This window comes from Ambystoma mexicanum, chromosome 1p (assembly GCF_040938575.1).
Source record: "Ambystoma mexicanum isolate Mex_15411 chromosome 1p, UKY_AmexF1_1, whole genome shotgun sequence".
NCBI lineage: Eukaryota > Metazoa > Chordata > Amphibia > Caudata > Ambystomatidae > Ambystoma > Ambystoma mexicanum.
In genome coordinates, this window is record NC_090921.1 from 759,156,186 (window position 1) to 759,177,708 (window position 21,523).

The following is a 21,523-nucleotide window of genomic DNA, read 5'->3' on the forward strand; positions in this document are numbered from 1 at the left end:
CCTCTTGGGCCCTCTATCTTCTAGCCACGGTGATCTCGTGATCAGGAAGATCATTACCCAACATACATGGGACAGGGCTGGAGTCTTTCCCTGCTACATGGCGCTGGGTCGTTTCACCTAACCAGCTGAACTCTACTATCACCAAAGGGCACTTACTTTTTCTGTCAAACCCGCTGAAGCTACAATCGGGCCATCAATATACTGGCCTGGCTATACTCACTGCCGGGTGACAGCATTGAGGCTAGCCGCGGTGTCGCAGACCACAGAAGTTCTGTGTCTGTTGATATACACATGTTCTAGATAGAGTTGAGTATTATTGGGAAATGGGATCTCTTCTGGAGACCTAATACCGTTCTCACTCATTTTAACCAATACATATTCAGCCACTCCTTGGCCTCGTGGAAAGTCCTCCTCTAGGAGGCCCGCACTAATGATGGCCTCCTCCACTAGTTCAACATTCACTATGGCTTGCTTGGGTAAGCCCTTGCCAGCAGGATCCCCTTTCCTATGGACCAGATCCTTACACACGAAGCAACCTTTAGGTGGTGAGAACGCAGGTGTCCCAGTGTTAGTGGTGCCTTTGCTCTTCTTTTCAGGGTGTACGGCTGAACTAAAGTTTTGGGATTTCCCTTCATTCTTTTGGGGACCTAACTTCGAAGAGGATTGGGTTGGACCTTTGTCCTTCCTAAACTTTTTTGCCTGAAGATTTCCCTTCCGCTTTGGGTGTGCTCGTCTGAGGCTTTCTCCTGGACTTGGTTACTCACAAACCTTTTGGAAGCCTTTGGAAGCTCCCTAGGGTCTGTGATAGTCTTGTCCGCAAGATGCTGGTGTAGGTCAAGCTCACAATTCATCAATACATGCTCACACGCAATCAAATTGTACATCCCTGTAAATGCGTCAACTTTGTTACCAGCCACCCATCCACTCAGATATTTCAATTACAAGTGTATGAATGCTTCAAATGTCTGCCCACTCTTCTTTCCGAGCTCTATGAAGCTCTCAAGATACTGTTCAGGGGTTTTACAGAGCTTCCTGAGGAAGACCGCCTTCATGCTCTTATAAACGGGCCTTTCCTTGAGAGTTAACTGAAGAATTGAATCAGTCACTGGTGTCAGTAAGCGACTCATTAGGGCTTCACTCCACAGTACCTCGTCCACCTCCGATAGCTGAAAAGAAAGCGTGAGCACTTCAAACCAGTCAAAAATATCCTTCCTGCACTAAGTCTTTGAGGATGTGGCGCTGGGGTTTACCACTGGCACCCTGGTTTGAGCCACTACCGCTGCTTTCGCTAGAGGTGGATCTGTTGGCCTCCTTTTTCTCGTCAAATGCCAGTCTGCGCAGCTCTATGACGGCTCTGGCACACTCCATTGAGACCTTGTCCTGCTGTTTTTATTTCTTCAGCGCTAGTCTCCTCTCCTCCATTAGGAGCTTTCTAGACGTTATATCGTTAGCAGCTGGGATAATTACTGGGCCACTTAGCGACTGTGCCGAGGCCTGGGACCTGTGGGATGCCGCACTAGCCCCTGACATCCATGACACTCTAGAGTGTTGACAAACCATGCTTGCCCCTTGACGGAATGGTTGGTGAGAAACACTGCTCATGCTGTCTTCTTCATCATTTTCCACTACCCCTCCCGGAAGCTCTTCTTCATTCGGGTACACAGGGTCTAACCCATCCGCTGGGGTCTTCTCCCCAACTTCCCTCACATCTTCCCAAGCTCAGAGGCTGGTCAGCAACTCAGGTTTATTAACCTTAGGCCTTAACCTATGTCAAGATCCATGATTATTTAACAATACCTAGTAGTGTCTAAACGTTGTCTACAAAAGTACTTTTATCATTGGGTGACTAAGCTGTGTTCAAGGCTCCAACTTGATCTGACCGCCTGCCACCAATGTGAAGAATCAACTTCCAGGGCACTAGTGGTCCCTGGAAGCATATAGGTTTCTAAACCATCAATCAGCCCCACACCTCTATTACACCAGAAGGGATTCACCCTTGTTTCTTTTTCCCCCTCCACTTCCTCGCCCTCCTGTCACCTATGGCGCCCAATCCCCCCTCTGCCTTTCTCTCCTATCACTTCTGACTCGGTCACTAGAGTCGTCTGCTCTATGAAGGTCTCCTCCAAACAGGTCTCCCACTATTCTTCCAGAACTATTAAGGACAATATTGGCTCTCTTGCCCCTTGAATTGCTGGTTACTGCAATCAGTCTTTTGCTACAGGGTCTCTTCCCTCAAGCACTCTCTTGAAAAAACCTTCTGCATACCCTTCTTGTCTGGCTAACTACCGCCCCATCTCTATCACTCCCTTCCTTGAGGAGTGGTATCTCGGAGTGGGCACTGGACCAGCTGACCTCCTTCCTCAATGAACATCCCTCCCAGGTTATCCTGGGCTTTCTCCTCTCCTACCTCTATATCCAAATGTGGCATCCCTCGGGGCTCCAACCTTTCTCCCTGGCTCTTTAACATATATCTTGCCCCATTTACACACCTAATTTCCACCTACTCCCCTTACCTCAAGTGTTATGCAGATGACACACAACTCTTCATCAAACGTCCCTCTGATCCTCTCCTTAACTCCTCCATCATACCTGACTGCCTACCTGCCATCCACTCCTGTTGTGCATCCAATTATCTCTTCCTCTTTGCCAGCAAGACTGGGATCCTTCCAATTGGGACTCCTGCTCCCTCTTTCTTCCCCTCACTCTAGCCACCCTCTATGGGTTCTCCCCTTTCTCCTTCATTTGAAGCCAAAAACCTTGGAGTCATCTTCGACTCCTCTCTTTCCTTCCTCCCTCACTTACAGGACCTTGCCAAGAAGGCCCACTTTCAACTCCACCTCCTCAAAGGAATTCTTCCTTTCCTCACTTGTCCCCAGAAGCTCAAAGACTCTAGAGCTCTGATACTCTCTGGGCTTGACTACTGCAATAGCCTCTTCCTTAATCTTCCCTCTTCCGCTCTACATCCCTTACAGCTAGTCCAGAATAGTGCTGCAAGACTAATCCTTGGCCTCAAGCCCAGGGACCACATCTCTCCAGGACTGAAATCTCTCCACTGGGATTCCTGGTTGCTGCAAGGATCCAATTCAAATCCCTCTGCGTTATCCGTAAGGCTGTCTGGGGCCAGGGACCGTGCTAATCACAACTGGCTCTCACTAAATACACTCCCTCCAGATCTCTACGTTCCTCCGGCACCAACTCTCTGTGTGTCAAACGATTCACTACACAGCAAGCTGTTGGACAATCTCTTTACTCGACTGGCTCCCTCCTATGGAACAGCCTCCCTCTTTCTTCGGCCGGATCTCCTCAAATTCCGGAAGCTCCTCAAGACTTTCCTTTTCACCTCTCCTCCCCCCCCCCATCTTTGCTAAACCCCGCAGTTGTTGAGATTGGTGACCAGGGCTCTTATGTGTCCACTTGGGTCCTGGCCCCCCACCCCCAATCGCCTACAGCTTCCGCTCACTCCCAGCACTTGCCTTAGACGCCCACTGGCCTGTTCTATCACATGCCTGCACTTATTTATTGGCAGGTGACCACTCTCATCAAGTGATCTCTGCCAGTCACTTAACAGTTTGCAACGTACTCCTGAGCACTTCCCTCCTTGTTACTCCTTGCACTTATCCCCCTCCCTCATCCCTCTCTCTCTCTCAGCACGTGCACGCTCTGAATGTTCACAAGGCCAAGTAGGACTGCCTCTCTCTTTCATTGTTATATTTGCCTTTCATTCCCATGTTCCCTCCCTGTTGCCCTGTGGGTCCTTTGGAACACAATTTACTTGATGTACAAGCGCCTTACAAATGCACAACTAATAAATAAATAATCAAATTATAAACCTCCTTGTCCAATTTTGGTAATGTGGATGAAAGGGCAGGCTTATCTCTCAAAGGTTGTGGATTGTTGGTTAGTTGCAACACAGCGAACATACAATTATTACATAATGATAAAAGGGACTGTCCAGTCAAGGTTGTATAAAAAGATTTACTTTATTATTATCACAACAGACAGTCCTAGCACACCATGAAATACCACCCACCTTGTAAAGGAATGCAGAGGACAGTTTCAAAGAAGGAAACGGGATGCACTCTGGAAACTGACAGGAGGGTAGTGACATGGTAGTTAATTTTAATAGTTCAAGGATAATTGGTTTTAACACAAAGGGAGCAATGGGTCGTAAAATGTCACTAGCAGCCTTGGGAGAAGGACCAGGGGGATAGAACCACAACGTACCTTGTGCTGTATGAGTTCTTAGTGCTCAACAGGGTGGAGTCGGTTTCAGGGCGCTTTGCAGCTTCTGCGCAGAGTTCAAGATGGGAGACAACTGCGGGTATCAGGTGGCAGTCAGTTCGGTGAGCGAAGCTGGACAGACGGCTGCAGGCTGATATACATGGCGGCTCATTGTCTCAGTGCTGATCAGCGTTTTTGAAGCACTGCTCAAGGTGTCTAGGATGGCTTTAGTGACTTTGGCGTAAGAACAGACAACGGTGCAGTCGGTTGCAGCTCGGGGGGCTTGACTGGCTCGGAAAAATTAAGGCGGACGTCGGTAGATGCTTGTCGATGCACTCCTCCTAGCTTCTTCACTGGGCTTGTGTCCTCCTTTAAGGCGAACAGCCCAAAGCTGAGGAGAGTGTTGCAGCCAGCAGCTGTGTCCTTGCTTTGGTTCATAGAGTCTCTGGCACTTCCCACCTAGGAAGCTACTGCAGACCCTATCAGGGCACGCTGTGTGCTGGCTGGGTACCGGTTCTGGTGCTGCTTGAGGGTCCTCTGCATTTATTATCTCCCTCTGTTCCCTGGGAGATGTTTAGAGGAGGGTTCTTGCTTCCCCCTTGGAGGTCCTGGCTTTCCTTTACTGGTGGATGATGTTAAGTAGACTGTACCTTTAGTCAGGGTTAAATGCTGAGTTTGTCTTGCTACTCCTTGCAAAGTCTTCAGATTATCTACCCAAAAGCGGAGCTTGGCCCTCTTTTAAAGCCAAATGGACCAGGAGGATTGGTTTAGGTTAGGCCTACCTTAATGAACCAATCCTGGGTCCCCACCAACAATCTCCTGTATTCATGAGATCATAACCAGAGTGCATTGCAACAGAAAAGGTAAAGGGGTGAAACCATGTAATGCTAAGTCCCACCCATCTTCCTGTCTGTTGTGGATAAAAGAGTCTCTCTGGTCAATGGAGCTCCCTGTGGTTACTGATTAAAGCGGCAGGTCCCCCTTGAAGCTGTGGCGAGACCAGACTTTCTGTCTCCATATATTCACATACTCGTACCTTCTGAATGGGTCTCCCTTTGGGGATGACTGCTGAAACACACATTCCCAGACATGGCATTTCCCTGTCAATTGTTAATGAAGGCGAGAGCTGGCATCAGGTTGACACATTACATATGAAAGGGTGTTGGGGTTTCTTGTCTCCTCCTTTGTTAGCCTCTGCAGCCAGGCCCTATGTGGGCCTGTTTGAATTAAACTCTGATTAGTATGCAGAGCTGCCAAAAGAAACACAGCTAAGTAAAAGGACATGGTGGATACATGGAGCCTTTATTAGTTAATTAGGCTGACCGTGGCAGGGAGAAGGCTTGGCCCTTCTTAGATGACATGGTGTAGTCATGGCCATCATACCCTAACTAAATATGGTCCACCAGAGGACATTTGTATGTCGTGCGGTGGGCACAGGAAAATGCATAGGAAAATGTGTGCAGATTAGTTCCACACATTTTTCAGAGGTTATCTACCATCATTAATTTTCATTTAAATTGTCAAAATAGCCCAGGTGAGTGCACACCCACGGTACAGATGGTCGAATTCCTCACAGGATCATCCATGGGCAACAGATAAGGTCAAGGAGAGATGGTAAAGAGATTTTTTATTTTTTTTATTTTTGCATTTATTACTGCTCACAAAGCCCTTGGGTATCTGGGCTCTAGTTATATTAAGGTAAAAGGAGAAGAAGGGAAGGGGGTGGGGAGATGCAGTAGGGGGATGGAAGATTCTTAGGAGGAGCAAAGTTAGCTGAACAGCCAAGTCTTTATGTTTCTGTGGAAGGTACAGTGGGCCTGTTCTTTTCTGAGTGCTGGTGGTAGATTATTCCAGAGTTTGGTGGCCACGACTGGGAAGCTCGTGCCCCCTACTGAGAGACGATTGAAGCTGGGGATCCTCAGAAAGTGAGAGTTTGCCGATCAAAGAGGTCGGGCAGTGGAGTATTTCTCCACAGAGCGTGAGAGGTAGGTTGGGGAAGTGTTGGAGAGACATCAGTGGCCCAGGGACAATGCTTTGAACTTAATCCTTTCCCAGATGAGCAACCAGTCTTCACCTCTCCTGGCTTTGGAAATATGATCAGATTTGGAGAGACCAGTGGCTGCTCAGAGAGCATTTTTCTGAATCATCTGGAGTTTGTTCAAGTTGTGTTCAGAAGTACCGGTAAATAGGTAATTACTGTAATCAAGCTTGGCTCCTATGATAGCTCTTGCAATTGTAAGGCAGTTGGGAGTGGAGAGGAAGGGCCTGCTGGCATGAAGCAGTTTGGCTGTGTAGGCTGCCAATGAGACCATCAAGTTCACTTGACATGAGATGTTGAGGTTGGTGTCCAGGTATGCGAAGAGTTTTGGCAGCGGCAGGGGTCGTGATACGGTTACCATCGATGATAAACTCATTGTATACTGGGTCAATGTTGCGAAGTCTGGAGTTGGAGCTGACCATGAGGATTTCGGTTTTGTCGTTGCTCAGAGTAGGTGAGAAGCCATCCAATTTTGTATGATCTCGTATACAGAGTTTATGGTGACGAGTCCTGGGTGTATGAGCCAGTGATGGGGATAAGGAGCTGTGTGTCGTCAGTGTAGTTCATATAAGATATGCCTAGTAGGTCAAGGTGGTCAACAAGGGGTTTTGTGTCAATGTTGTAGAGGGTGGGGGAGAAGCAGGATCCTTAGGGGACTCCACAGGTGACGGAGTAGGTTCAGCTGAAAAGTCATTGATGGAGACTCGTGAGGATCTGTCAGCTAGGAAAGACCTAATCCAATTGGTGGCTGATGGAGAGAAGTTTGCTGTTGAGGCAAGTGGAGAGCAGAGGATTTGGTGGTCTACCAAATCGAATGCTGCAGACAAGTCTAGCATCATGAGGAGGGCAGGGTTGCATCGATTTGGATTTTCAAATCAAGTAGGGCCGTTTCAGTTCCATGTTTGGGGTGGAAGCCTGATTGGCGTGTGCGCAAGATATTGTTTTCCTTGAGATTCTGCTGAACCTGGATATAAGCAACGAGATCCAGGATCTTCAAGAGATAGGGTACGTAGTAATGGGGCAGTAGTTTGTTGGTATAGAAGCGTCGAAGGAGGGTTTCTTGAGGAGTGCTAGGTCCCATGCATCTTTCAAGGATGTTGGCACCGAGTTGGTGGAGAAGGAGGCTTTGATGATGGCTGTGAAGAAGGGGATAAGTGACTCAGCACAGTCTTTGATGACTGTAGCTGGGCAAGATGATCTTGGGGACGTCCATGTCTGAGACAGGGTGGAAGTTGAGCGGGGTGCAGGTGTGGGTCAGTGAGGGGCTGGATGCTTTGGGCGATAGTTGCTTGTTTAGCATAGCAAGTTGGTTGGAGGGGATTTTTCCTTTGAGGGAGTTGACCTTTCCTTTGGATTTTTTCGCACAAGTACTGTCTACTGTCAGGTCTGGCTCGGGAGAGGAGGGGGTTATTTCAAGCTCCCCAGGAATTGTAAAAAGTTCCTGGGAGTTGGATGAGGCATTGCTAATTCTGGAGTTGTAGCTGTTGGCTTTGGCAGCGTGGATTTCCCTTCTATAATTTTTGATGAGGGGGGGGGGGGAGAGAGCTTTGGAGATAGGGCATGTTTTTTTCCAAGCTAGCTCGGAGGCGCGCTTATTGGCACAGGCTTCTGTGAGTTCAGGAGTAAACCAGATTTTTTTTTTAGTGAGGGTTTGGCTTTCCTAAGTTTGAGAGGGGCAACCGTGTTGACTGCTTGTGCAATAGTTTTCTTGTAGAGGTCGACCACTGCTGCTGGGCCAGTTACTAAAATGGGGGTGCACAAGGGTAGCAAGTAGCAGTCCAAGGTTGGTAGGCTTGAAGTTTTTTGTCCACCGGGCCATAACTTCAGGTTTGTGATGGTCCGACCATGGGCAGGGGGAGGTGACGGGGGTGGGAATGTTACAATTGAGGTTACTTAACCAGTCTAAGGTGCGGTCCTGGTCGTGGGTGGGCTCAAGAGAGTGTTGCGTAAAGCTGGCATGGTTTAGTGCCATGGCTACACCGGTGGCCAGTGAGTCTGCTGTGTTGTTGAGGCCTAGGTTGAGGTCCACAAGGATTACAACTTTTGAGTTGGGCTTCGTGGATGAGAAGATGCTTTTCATTATGTTAACTTCGAAGGTAAGGGTGGGGTCAGGTGGGCGCTAGATAAAGAGGACATTGATAGAGTCGGTTGGAGACATGGAGATCTTGGCGAGTAGGTATTTGAAATTGGGGATGACGTTGGTTTGCATGACTCTGATAGGGTGTTTTTATAGATGAGGGCGACACCTCCTCCTGTTTTAGAGGATCTGTCACATCTTAGGATGGCAAAGCCCGGGGGGGATAGCAATGGAGAGGGCTGGGCCAGCAGGGGGCTGGAGCCAGGTTTAAGTGATGGCAAGCAAGTCAAGGATTTCAGCTGCGTGTGCCGGGACTGATCTTGCGTTGATTAGCACGCAGTTGATGGCCTGGCAGATGGGTCTGGTGGGCGTGCGTGTTTGTAGAATTTCCAATGCGAGGGAGGCGTGGGATGAACTGGGTGCTGAATCTGAGGAAGCTATTCCTCTTAGGAATTGGAGGGGGTGAGGCGATGGCCAAATCGGGGATTCCAGTTTGCGTGAGGCCTGGTCTGTGAGTCTGCAGTGGGCTGAGAGAATGAGGAGCGTGGTGTGAGACAAACACATTGAGCCGAGTGTGTAGGGATCTGTGTGAGTGTGTGTAAGGATCAGTAGGGGTGTGGCGATGGCAGAGTCTAGGATTTCGGGTTGTGCAGGGCCTAGTCTGCGAAGCTGTGGTGGGATGCTTGATTGAGGGGTGTGTTGTGGGACACACGCACGCACAGAGTGAGTCGAGTGCATAGCCTGAGGAATCTATTCCTTGAGAGGATCAGTATAGTGATGGCAGAGTCGGCGATATCAGGTTGCATGGGGCCTGGTCTGTGGATCTGCGGTGGGCGGAGTAGTTGAGGAGCTTGGTGTGGGCCATACGCGGGGTGTGGGAGTGGGAGGCGCCAAGGTGCTTAATTGCGGCCTATGTGGAGCACGAGTCCTTGGGGCTGACTGGGCTTGTGTGGCAGGTGCTGTGGTGTTCCTTCGGTTGCCGGCCGAGGCCATGGATCTGATTGGAGTTGTTACAAGTCCAAGGTGATGGGTTCAGCCAAGAATGTGAAATAGGTGCATGGCAAACGAGTTCAGCAGTGCCATTGTGCGGTGCCTAACACCTACGGTGCTCAACACTGCACCCTTGGCCTGCGCAGGCTTTGCCTCAGAGAGTTTGGCGCACAGGTTTTAACATAGCGGAGTCAGACGTTGATGCGTAGCACATAGTGGACGTGGATTGGGGCACGTGCTCTGCGGACCTGCGGTGCTCAACACTGCACCCTTGGCCTGCGCAGGCTTTGCCACAGAGGGTTCAGCATGCAGGTTTTAATGAAACGGTGTCAGGCGTTGATGCGTAGCACGTAGTGGACATGGATTGAGCAGCATGGTCTGCCGACTTGAAGTGCTCAACACTGTACCATTTGTCTCCGCGGGCTTTGCCGCAGAGGGTTCGGCACACAGGTTTTAACGAGGCGGAGTCAGACATTGATACGTAGCACGTAGTGGACATGGATCGAGCAGCGTGCTCTTGGTACCTGAGGCGCTCAACAGTGCACCCTTGGCCTGTGCAGGCTTTGCCCTAGAGGGTTCTGAATGCTGGTTTTAATGAAGCGGAGTCAGACATCGATGCGTAGCACGTAGTGGACGCAGATTGAGCAGTGTGCTTTGCGGACCTGCGGCGCTCAATCCCAGGCACTTGGCCTGCGTTGTCTTTGCCACAGAGGGTTTGGCACACAGGTTTTAATGAAACAGAGTCAGACGTCGATGTGTAGCATGAAGGTGATGTGGATCTAGCAGTGTGCTCTGCGAACCTGCAGCGCTCAACACCACACCCTTAGCCTGTGCAGGCTTTTCTGCACAGGGTTCGGCACACAGGTTTCAACAAGGCGGATTCAGACATTGATGCGTAGCACGTAGTGGATGTGGATCAAGGAGCGTGCTCTGAAGACTGCGCTCAACACCGTGCCCTTGGCTTGTGTGGGCTTTGCCGCAGAGGGTTCAGCACACATGCTTTAATGAAGCAGAGTCAGACTTTGATGCGTAGCATGTAGTGGAGGTGGATCGTTCAGCATGCTCTGTGTACCTTCGGCGCTCAACACTGCACCCTTGGTCTGTGCAGGCTTTGCCGGAGAGGGTTCGGAGCTCAGGTTTTAACATAGCAAAGTCAGACGTTGATGCGTAGCACAAAGTGGACGTGAATTGGGGCACGTGCTCTGCGAACCAGCAGTGCTCAACACTGCACCCTTGGCCTAGGTGGGTTTTGCCACAGAGGGTTCAGCATGCAGGTTTTAACAAAGCTTAGTCAGACGTTGATGCATAGCACGTAGTGGATGTGGATTGAGCAGTGTGCTCTGCAGACCTGCAGCATCAACACTGTGCCCTTGGCCTGCACGGACTTTGCCACAGAGGGTTTGACACGCAGGTTTTAATGAAGCGGATTCAGACGTTGATGCATAGCATGTAGTGGACGTGGATGGAACAGTGTGCTCTGTGGACCTGCGGTGCTCAACACTGCACACTTGGCCTGCGCGGGCTTTGCCCTAGAGGGTTCAGCATGCAGGTTTTAACGAAGGAGAGTCGGACGTCGATGTGTAGCATGTAGTGGACGTGGATTGAGCAGTGTGCTATGTGGACCTGCGATGCTCAACACCAAACACTTGGCCTGCGCAGGCTTTGTTGCAGAGGGTTTTGCAAGCAGGTTTCAACAAAGCAGAGATAGACGTTGATCTGGAGCATGTAGTGGACATGGATTGAGCACCTTGCTCTGCAGACCTGCTGCGCTGAACACTATGCCCTTAACCTGCGTGGGCTTTGCTGCAGAGAGTTTGGCACGCAGGTTTTAATGAAGCAGAGTCAGACATCGATGCATAGCACATAGTGGACGTGGATTGAGCAGCATGCTCCGAGGACCTGCAGAACTCAACACTGTGCCCTTGTCCTGCACGGGCCTTGCCGCAGAGGGTTCGGCACACAGGTTTTAACAAAGTGGAGTCAGACATTGATGCGCAGCATGTAGTGGACGTGGATCGAGCAGCGTGCTCTGTGGACCTGCATCACTCAACACCGCGCCCTTGGCATGCACAGGCTTTGCCGCAGAGGGTTTGACATGCAGGTTTTAATGAAGCAGAGTCAGATGTCGATGCGTAGCATGTAGTGGGCGTGGATCGAGCAGCGTGCTCTGGAGACCTGCAGTGCTCAACACTGCACCCTTGGCCTGTGCGGGCTTTGCCCTAGAGGGTTCTGCATGCAGATTTTAACAAAGCGGAGTCAGACGTTGATGCATAGCACGTAGTGGATATGGATCAAGCAGCGTGCTGTGCGTACCTGCGGTGCTCTACACCGCACCCTTGGTCTGCACTGGCTTTGCCACAGAGGGTTCAGCATGCAGGTTTGAATGAGCAGAGTCAGACGTTGATGCATAGCACGTGGTGGACGTGGATCGAGCAGCGTGCTCTGTGAACCTGCAGCGCTCAAAGCCATGCCCTTGGCTTGCACAGGCTGTGCCACAGAGGGTTGGCACACAGGTTTTAATGAGGCGGAGTCAGACATCTATGCGTAGCACGTAGTGGACGTGGATCGAGTAGCATACTCTGTGGACCTGCATCACTCAACACTGCGCCCTTGGCCTCTGCTGGCTTTGCCGCAGAAGGGTTCGACACGCAGGTTTTAACGAAGCAGAGTCAGATGTCGATGCGTAGCATGTAGTGGGCGTGAATCGAGCAGCGTGCTCTGGGGACCTGTAGTGCTCAACACTGCACCTTTGGCCTGCGCGGGCTTTGCCCTAGAGAGTTCTGCATGCAGATTTTAACAAAGCAGAGTCAGGGGTTGTTGCGTAGTACGTAGTGGACGTGGATCAAACAGCATGCTCTGGGGACCTGCAACGCTCAACACTGCACCCTTGACCTGCGCGGGCTTTGCGCCAGAGGGTTCGGCATGCAGGTTTTAACAAAGCGGAGTCAGACGTTGATGCATAGCACGTAGTGGACATGGCTCAAGCAGCGTGCTGTGCGTACCTGCGGTGCTCTACACCGCACCCTTGGCCTGCACTGACTTTGCCACAGAGGGTTCAGCATGCAGGTTTGAATGAAGCAGAGTCAGACGTTGATGCATAGCACGTGGTGGACATGGATTGAGCAGCGTGCTCTGTGGACCTGCAGCGCTCAACACCATGCCCTTGGTTTGCACAGGCTGTGCCGCAGAGGGATGGCACACAGGTTTTAACAAGGCGGAGTCAGACATTGATGCATAGCACGTAGTGGATGTGGATCGAGTAGCATACTCTGCAGACCTGCCGCACTTACCACTGCACCCTTGGCCTCTGCTGGCTTTGCCACAGAAGGGTTCAGCATGCAGGTTTCAACGAAACAGAGTCGGGAGTTGATGCGTAGCACGTAGTGGAGGTGGATTGAGCAGTGTGCTATGTGGACCTGTGATGCTCAACACTGCACCCTTGGCCTGCGCTGGCTTTGCCGCAGAGGGTTTGGCAAGCAGGTTTCAACAAAGTGGAGTCAGACGTCGATGTGTGCTGAAAGCCGAACGCATGTGAGTTCTTACATCACAGTTGGCAGCTTCTAAACCACACAGTAAGATACCACACAGTAAGGCCTCACCCTATCAGTGGTCGAAATGGGTCGGAGCGGTTGGGAGCAGTGCTCCTCTACATTTTTAAGTTTTACTGTTCCTATACTTTTATTTTAAAAAGAAACTGTTCCTGAATGGTTTGGTTTTAAAATAAAAGTGTAGGAAGAAGTTGAAACTTGAAGTTAAGTGAACTGTACTGAACATTCCCTCAAACAGCAGGTGTGCTTGTTTGGGGGTTTGGATTGCAGATGAGAGGGGGCGTGACGATGAGGTTTGTGTGGAGCGGGGACAGACCAGCAGGGAACATAGTTCCAGGGCTTCTTTTCATACACTTCGACCACTGCGCGCAATCCACACAAGGCACAAGCTGACCTAAGGTGCCAGAAGTCAGAGGATCTTCCAGAACTAGGACTGCCTCCTAACACTGTGCAAGAAACACTCCATCCGCCATGTGCTGCCGACATAACGAAAATGACTCTACATGTAAAACCCACTGGCAGCCCTCGCGTTGCGCTGGTCCTGCAGGTGCAACATTTGGATTAGACCTTCGGGGGCAACCATCCATGTAGAATGGAAAAATACAGCCTGGCCACTAAGTTGTCGGGCGTTGCACAAGGGGACCTATATCCTTATCCTAAATTGTGTGACCCTGAGCACAACCACTGTATCCCTGTGCCTCTTATGTCCACCGTGTGGGTGCTTAGTAAAGCCAGCCTTGGGCCATTTCAAACATTTCTTTTTTAACCCCTCCAATTATTGTTTAATACAAGATGGCTATGCATCTTTATTGGAAAAATATGGCTTTCCATCTGTTGTCCAGAGGTGCAAAATATGGCGCAGATGTGGTTTTATTTTTTACAAGTAAGTGGATTAGACTATGATGTTCTGTTTTGGGGAAGCTCCTGCGTAGATGTGTAATTGCCGTCTCCCTTCCACGATGAATTTTCCGAGTTCACCTGCGAGGGAATGGCACCTGCATGCGGCTGCAGACTGCGCGCTGGACAGACGCCCCTCGCGGCCTCCCTGGGTGGGGAGGCTGGGGTGGGAGGGCATTAGCGCACGAGCTCGGATCCGAGTCCAGGATCACCGCGCCCGCGCCCTGGCTCGCTGCGCCATTGGTGCAGGGAGGTCCCAGGGCTGCTGCAGTCAGCTTCCTCTCACGTCTCCAGTATCTGCAATGCAGAGGACGCGGGGCAGGGTGACCTGGAATGGCAGCCCAGCTCCCGGGGACGGGAGCAGGGACGGGCCAAGAACCGCAGCCTCCACCACGAGAGGGATATCCCAAAACGGGGTGCCCCTCGCCCCCACTCTAGATCCAATCCAACTGCTAACCCCGTCACAGTCGCTTTCTTATAAGTACTGCAGCCCAGCAAAGAATGAAGCGCCGTGCAGCAACGCAGCCCCCGGACAAGCATGCATTGCTATGAGACGTGTGTTGCACAAATACCACTTCACACCGCTTACGTCACAGCTGCATATCCAGTGTGTCCTACCACGGACTGAACGGGTTCTTATGAACACTCGATAGCCTTAATGCTCAGCCTGTACTCACTTCTAAGGCGCACCCTGCCCCCAAACACTCTCAGGTTGGGAGCATAAAGGAACTTTAAGGGATTTGGCCAGAATCACACAACCGGGTCAAGGTGGGCAACTTGACCAGAACTCGAGTCTCCGGGTTACAGAAACAACGTCCAACGGGTGCTTCTCAAACATAACGGCCAATCACAAGGGCAGAAACAGTACTAATCACGGCAAATTTTGATTTGGATAAAGAGTACGGTGTGTATCGGGCACCAAGGCGTGTACCCTGGTGCTGATACTTTTACATGCACCAAACTCCGGCCTGTTTGCTCACACGGTGCTATAGCTCTGCAGTGTGTGTGTGTACAAAGTCTGCCACGCCCAGGCCAGACTCCAACAGCAGGCATATCCACCAAGAATGGCACACTTCCGCGCCAAACTTCACTCATGGCCACCACAGTGCCAAAAACTGGGAGCATCAAAAACACTCAAACACACCAAAGCCCATCCACACCAAATGTAGGCCCTCCCACTTTCAAATCAATCCGCAACTCATTCTGGCGGCCTCTACTCAATCAGGCCCGTTTAGAGCAAAACTCGGGTATTGGGACACGGCAAAATAGAAGCCCACTAGCACCAACCAATGCCAGACCCATTTCCCGAATCTTCAGCGCGAAACCTCTGCCAGACTCAACTCATGTGTCACAGGCAAGCAAAGGTGCGCTCATGCACCATTCCACTGGCGCCGAACTCTGACAGAGTTGAAACAAATCAGTCACACTGCACCAAACTCAAACTGCACCAGACTACACCAGCATACAAGCTGGCCAGATTCTCCTGACAGCAGACTTCTCTGACACCAAATCCAGACACGCTTATGTGAAACTCCACCAGCAGTAAACAAAACCAGGCTTCACTCACATAAAAATCCACCGGTACCAGACTCCACCTTCACCACATCAAACTCCACCACCATTAACTCGTCCTAACACAATAGATCGTCAGCACCAAACTCCACCGGCACTGAACACTGTTACACTCCATTCGTTGCTGCTAAACACCACACCCAAACAACGACGTCTGTGCATTACACACCACACCTTTAATTTAAGAACACAGAACAGAGATTACACCTAAATAAGTATCAAACTCATCCAATCCACATTTCCCCACAAAAAAGTATCCCCTCCCCCGCCACCCCTCAATCGCTCCACTGCACAATTCCACAGTCAAATAAAACACACATATTAAACTCCAACAACACAACGATCACGCACATAAAAGGGCAACCACAGCAACCAAATGTCCAATCACATGCATGCCAAACTCCAACCATGCTGGCCGATCCACAAAACTCTAATATCCATATCAACCCCAAACCACATTCATGCCAACCAGCCATACCCCTTTCAGAGTATGACCAAACATATGCCAAACCCGGATGGTAGCCCTTCTCTACCTCAACTTTATCTACCCCAAACTCCAACCAAATCCTGCTACATCTCATCCTCCTCCAGGCCAAACACATATCACACCCTCCCACTCTAAATGCCAAACACACCCATGTCAAACAACAGCCATACATCTATGCTACTCCATCTACAGTGATGGCAAACCCGAACCATAGCAGTGTCAATCTTCATGTAAAACTGTAACCATTTCAACAGTAAACTCTGAACCTGTCTGTGCCAAATTACAGGAATACCCTTATGAAATTCAAGCTCCACCTAACCAAACCACAGCCATGACAACCAGACACGAGGTCATAGTCCGGATGCAATAGACATTCCAAACTCTACAGCCATGTTAAAATCCAACCTTTCCTGTCCCAAATCCACACCTCACCTAATGCAGGGCAAGATCGGTTCTGGCAAACACCAAATATACCTGGACTCCGATCAGCATAGTCATGCCATGCCGAACTCTATGCATCTCTAGGCCTAAGTCCAACAATAGACCTGCCAAAGTCCAACTATACCCACAAAAACACTCATATGCACCCACAGCCATCAAGCAACAACAATAAACTCATCAAAGCCAAACACGTATCTAATCACAGCCGTGACCCCCCACCCACGTCTCTAGTAATCTCCAACCATCTCAAAGGCGAACTCCAACTCCAGGCATTGCCAAACCAAACTCCAAGTGCATTCCGGAAAAAGCTTTAAAGACAGCTGTAGCTAACGCCAATCATACTAACAGTAAACTCAAACTCTTTGGCATGGGTAGTATAGCTCAGTGGCGCTCGTCTTCGCAGCAAGACAACACGACACAGGTTAGAATCCCAGGGAGTCCCAGGTCCACGCTTAGAAACCTCTTCAGTATTAAGCGCATTGGAACCACAGTTAGGCCCAAGTACAAAATCACCACCCAATTACACATGTAGACCCCCATCACGCTCTACCACACCTGCAAGTTCCAACCTTGGCAAGTGCAACTCAAATCACACTGATGCCCAATGTCAACAGCACTAAAGCCCAAAATCAAATCGATTGCCTTGTCTCACACCACATGACAAGCTGCTACAGTGCCAATGTGAAACAACCACACCCATACAAACTCCAATCGGTATCACAACACATCACATTGAAGAGTGCCTACAAAGTCCACCCACACCAGTATGAAATCCCAACCCTACCCATACCAAAATGTACACCCAAACAGCAGCAAGCCTCAGCAAATCACACACAATGTTCAACCACAGCCATCATGAACACCAATGAAGCCCAACTACCAACTCATCCACACAAATATAAACGAAACGCTCCTGGTAAAACAGTCAATTCCAGCCCCACCTCGCCAATTAAAACGAACCCTCAAGCAAATTAAAATCCCAATGCCCTCTTCAAACTTTGTCACACTCCATACTTCCAAAGCCAACACTCATTACCATAATTGCTCGATCACTATTCTGCTACAGTGGGCGACAACTACCCCCAAAGCACAAAATGACCAACGATCCCCAAAAACATGGTTTTGAAATCCAACGCAGTGCCACCTGTCACTCACGATACAAGTCACCTTAACAGCGCCCAGGCACAGCTCTGCAATGCCCGGCATCGAGGCGGGTCTCACCTTTGGGGTGCAGCTTCAGGCGCGGGGTCTTGTCTGCCGAGACCAAGGACAGGATTGGCAGCAGGAAGCAAGGCAGCAACTTCATGGCTCCAGTAGAGGATGCGGTGTTTTGTGATTAGTCGCTATACCATCAGTGGCCCCCAGATAGGATCACCCACGTGCACTACACGGCTGGTACGCGCGACACCTCCTATGCGCCTCTCCTCGAGTCTGTGTATGCCTCGCCCACCTCCTTCTGCGCCTCCCTCTCCCTGTCCTACGCAGTGGGTTTTTATCAAGCTCGCTCCCTCTATCTCCCGGGCTCGCTCTTCCAGTGTATTCTCCGCACTACCCTCCCTGGCAGTTTGCCCTCTGCGGGTTTTCTTTCTCGGCGGCTATCGCCTTCTCCCGCTCTCTTTGCCCCTCGCTCTCCACGTCTTTCTTTGCCCTGATAATCTTCACTCCTCCTCGCCTCTTTTCCGTGCTGCTCCTGCTGCAGTACCGCCCTCCCTCTTTTTTTTAAAGTACTCCCTCTCAGGGAATGTTTGCTGAAGCGCCCTTAGCCCCTTCTCTCAATCTCTCCCACCCCTTCTCGCGACAAGGCAATCCGCAGTCTGCTCACGCTTTATACACCGTGTACCTTGATGGGGAACGGAGAAGTCAGCACAATGGTCTCGCGGGAACAGGCTTCAAAATAGGGGGTATTGATTTGATTCAGTAGGAATTCCTAGTAATTATTCAGTAGGAAAAAAAAGGTTAGAATACAACACGACCATCAGGGGAGTATCCAGCATTGTAAAAGTGGGGTGGGCGGGGGACTGAGTCACAAAAAGTCATGTGCACCCCCAAATCAACGTTTTTGGTAACATTAGTGGCAGAAGGCATTTTCACACATAACATAACAAAAAAAAATAAAACTGCAGGACAATTCCAGATGCAGGAAACTCATCTATTCCAGCTCTGTGAAGGCTCTGTGGGGCAAAATACATGCAAACCTTCTAATTTACATATGGATTGCAGCAGTGCTGGCCTTAGGGCAGGGCGGGCCGGGCGCCCGGCCGGGACACCATGCCCCCCAGGGCGCCATTAGCCCCCGCTATGCCAGCTCGGAGGAGTCTTTCAAGGGCTCCCCCGAGCTGGCTTAGTTGGAGAAGGCGCGGCAAGCGCCCTTTTGTTATTAAATGCACCCGTGGTGGCAGGGGCGCATTTAATAACAATAGGGTGCTGACATGATCACCTCCTCGCTCCGACGCGGCAGCGAGGAGGCGGTTTGCATTGGAAAAGGGCGCTCATGCATTAGCACCCTGCGAGGGGCCGGAGCGCAGAAGGTAGAAAAAAAATGAGGCGCATCCTGCCCCCAACCCCTGTTGACCAGGGGACCCGTGGGGAGGGGGTGGCACCAAATCGCCCAGGGCACTGCTGCCGCTAAGGCTGGCCCTGGATTGCAGCAACAGAAGTTATTTCACAGACGGATATTACAAGGAGCATCATATACTTGGAGGAACCATGGAAGTTACTTTAGAATAAGTTGCCAAAAGTAAGACAAGTGGCAAATAACTTTGTGGTGCAAAGTACCTAAATTGCACTATTATTATATATGGAGCAACTCTATAGTCATTAGGCAATTTTTTTATAATAGCATGATATATTAACATAAGCTATGAAGTGAATAACCTATGGAGCTGCAGATAAGACACAGTGCGATTAAATGATTTGCCCAGGATCACACACTTTGGTTAAATGGTGAAACTGGGATGTGGACAATTTAAGCAACTGAGCACATCTTCCCAGGTTTAGTTGATATAGATATTTATTAAGATTTTGCTTAGCATTTCATGTGCTTAAATAATACTTTATTGATAGCAATGCCTTAGAAGCAAACCACATTACATAATAAACTAGCCTTTCATAAGAATCTATGTGATCACTGTGCGACCCGTAACTGCGCCGAATAAAATGTCAACGGCAATTACTGCACAGCGCAGTGATAAGATAGGTTACTTTGCCCACGTCCCCCAGCCTGCATTCTCCTACTCGACCCCCACCCAACTTACCTTTACGGCAGCACACTTCTGTGTGCGCCGCCTACACCCCGCTATCCCTGCAGCATCAGTTACTCCCACTTACGTGGGACAGAGCTGACGCTGCAGGGTGCTTTTCTTTTTTTATTTTTACTTTCTTGTCCCCCACGACCTCTGACACCCGTTACTGTGCCCAAGGAGAGCGGGAGACACCCCCGCAACTCCTGCTCTGCTTGGGCGCAGTAATGGGAGTCAATATTTCGTGTGCCCCCAAAGTCGCAGTAACTGCAGGGGCGCAGTGCTAGAGGTGACATTTATGTACATTTCCTTTCATAATAAACTAACTTTACACTATAAATATTGCCATAGAAATGTGTTGAGCAATAAGAGTATGGCTTTAGTTGTATCCTCGTGTACAAAAATCTATATGGAGTGCACACCTTAAGGAAATCGTACTAAAGATTGACAGGTGCAGGAAGAAAAGTGTGACTCTGGCACAATACCTCGCTAATATGCAATCATGAAAAAAAAAGGTGTCCTCAATTAGTGGACACTCCTGTCCCCTGCACACCTCATATACTGACAGCAAGATCAGTCAAAAGTTCACGAAACTCATGAGTATTTAATCTGGATTACTGTATCATATGGACTGTGGGTCGTATATAATATATGTTTACATATGACAGTTTAGTGAATGTAGATAATGAGTAATTTATTCTCAAGTGTAAAAAAAATAGCTCAACAAATGGAAACACAAATATAGTAAAAGAGCTTGAAGCGTTTCGGAAGATAAAATCCCTTCATTAAGAACAATGTTTCATGACGCTCAGATACTTGATTTAATCTTCAAGCTTCAACTTTCCTATTTCATCTACAGAGTAAATTAAACACTAAGGTCAGCTTTGCTCTGTATCTGAAATTATACATTTGTTCAAATAGATCATTGCTTTGTTTGTGCATAAATATCACCTTAATCAATGCTAGGAGATATCAATCTGCTTATTGTAGACCAAATAGTCGTCTTAATCTGATGTCCATATGTATGGCCAATTCCTTGTTCTTTGTTCTGGAAAATATGACAGCAAAGATAACGTACACTAACACTGGTGATCACAGTTATCCAATTTAGTGAATATCCATTCAAGATGCCTACCTCTAAGTTCATCAACCTCTATGGGCCAAGGATGTAAGAACACAATGTTTCTAGAAGATTTAGGACTCGCCATAAGCAGAGTATCTCTATTCTCTCCTCCAGTTCAACTCATCGAGGAAGAACATAGATATCCTGGTCAGGAAGTCTATTAGTAATGTGACCGGAATGCTCCTAAATTGGATAACAAATTCGATCACATGCTTACCTCATTATTTCAATCTCATCTAACACAAGGATGTCAAAGTATTCAAAGGATGTGAATATAAGGGAATAGGATTCTGTCCTGTGTATCTAAAGGAGAGTAAATGTAGATGATGTAGTCTATACTTATACTATCTACTGCTCGATCGGATTTCAAGTTATAATATAATATATCTGGCTTCTGAAATCATGTATCTTACCAGTGGTTAAGTTAGTGCTTGGTCTGCTCGACAACAGGGCAGGAACGCTCTGTTTTCAAAATGGCCCCTTAAATAATGACGTGCAGTGCGTCCTTGCGGGCACGCTAACGTCATATGTGAACAGTGTATCTACCCGTGTGCAGATGGCCGATGCAGTACCTGTCTGGGTGATCCTATTTAAAGATCTATTGGTGAGTACATCCTATTTCAAAGTTCTATTAGTGAATACATAAAGGTAAAGTTATTTAGATCCAGGCTAATGATATCTGAATATCTGTGCGAATACATTTTCTGATATGATCAGAATTGATCGTTGGTCTGGGCATCATTTACATTATACATTTACAATTTAGACCCAAGATGGCATTCAATCAATGTATCACATTTCTGTGGGATACATTATTAAGGTGGAGGCATCTATACATTTAAGTATTTCATCATATTTCACTGGTGACATACTAGATAGTACAGCAACAT

At 49.1% G+C, this 21,523-nt stretch overlaps 1 protein-coding gene across 1 annotated transcript in view; it reads right to left on the reverse strand.

Annotated features, from left to right (window-relative positions):
- Positions 1–18,077, reverse strand: part of LOC138580339 (semaphorin-7A-like) — a 234,258-nt gene extending 216,181 nt beyond the window's left edge. Inside the window, exon 1 of the mRNA XM_069650793.1 lies at positions 17,493–18,077. Within this exon, the coding sequence (XP_069506894.1) occupies positions 17,493–17,577 (85 nt within the window). The 5' untranslated portion in view covers positions 17,578–18,077. The remainder of the gene's footprint in view (positions 1–17,492) is intronic.
- Between the last annotated feature and the right edge of the window lie 3,446 nt (positions 18,078–21,523).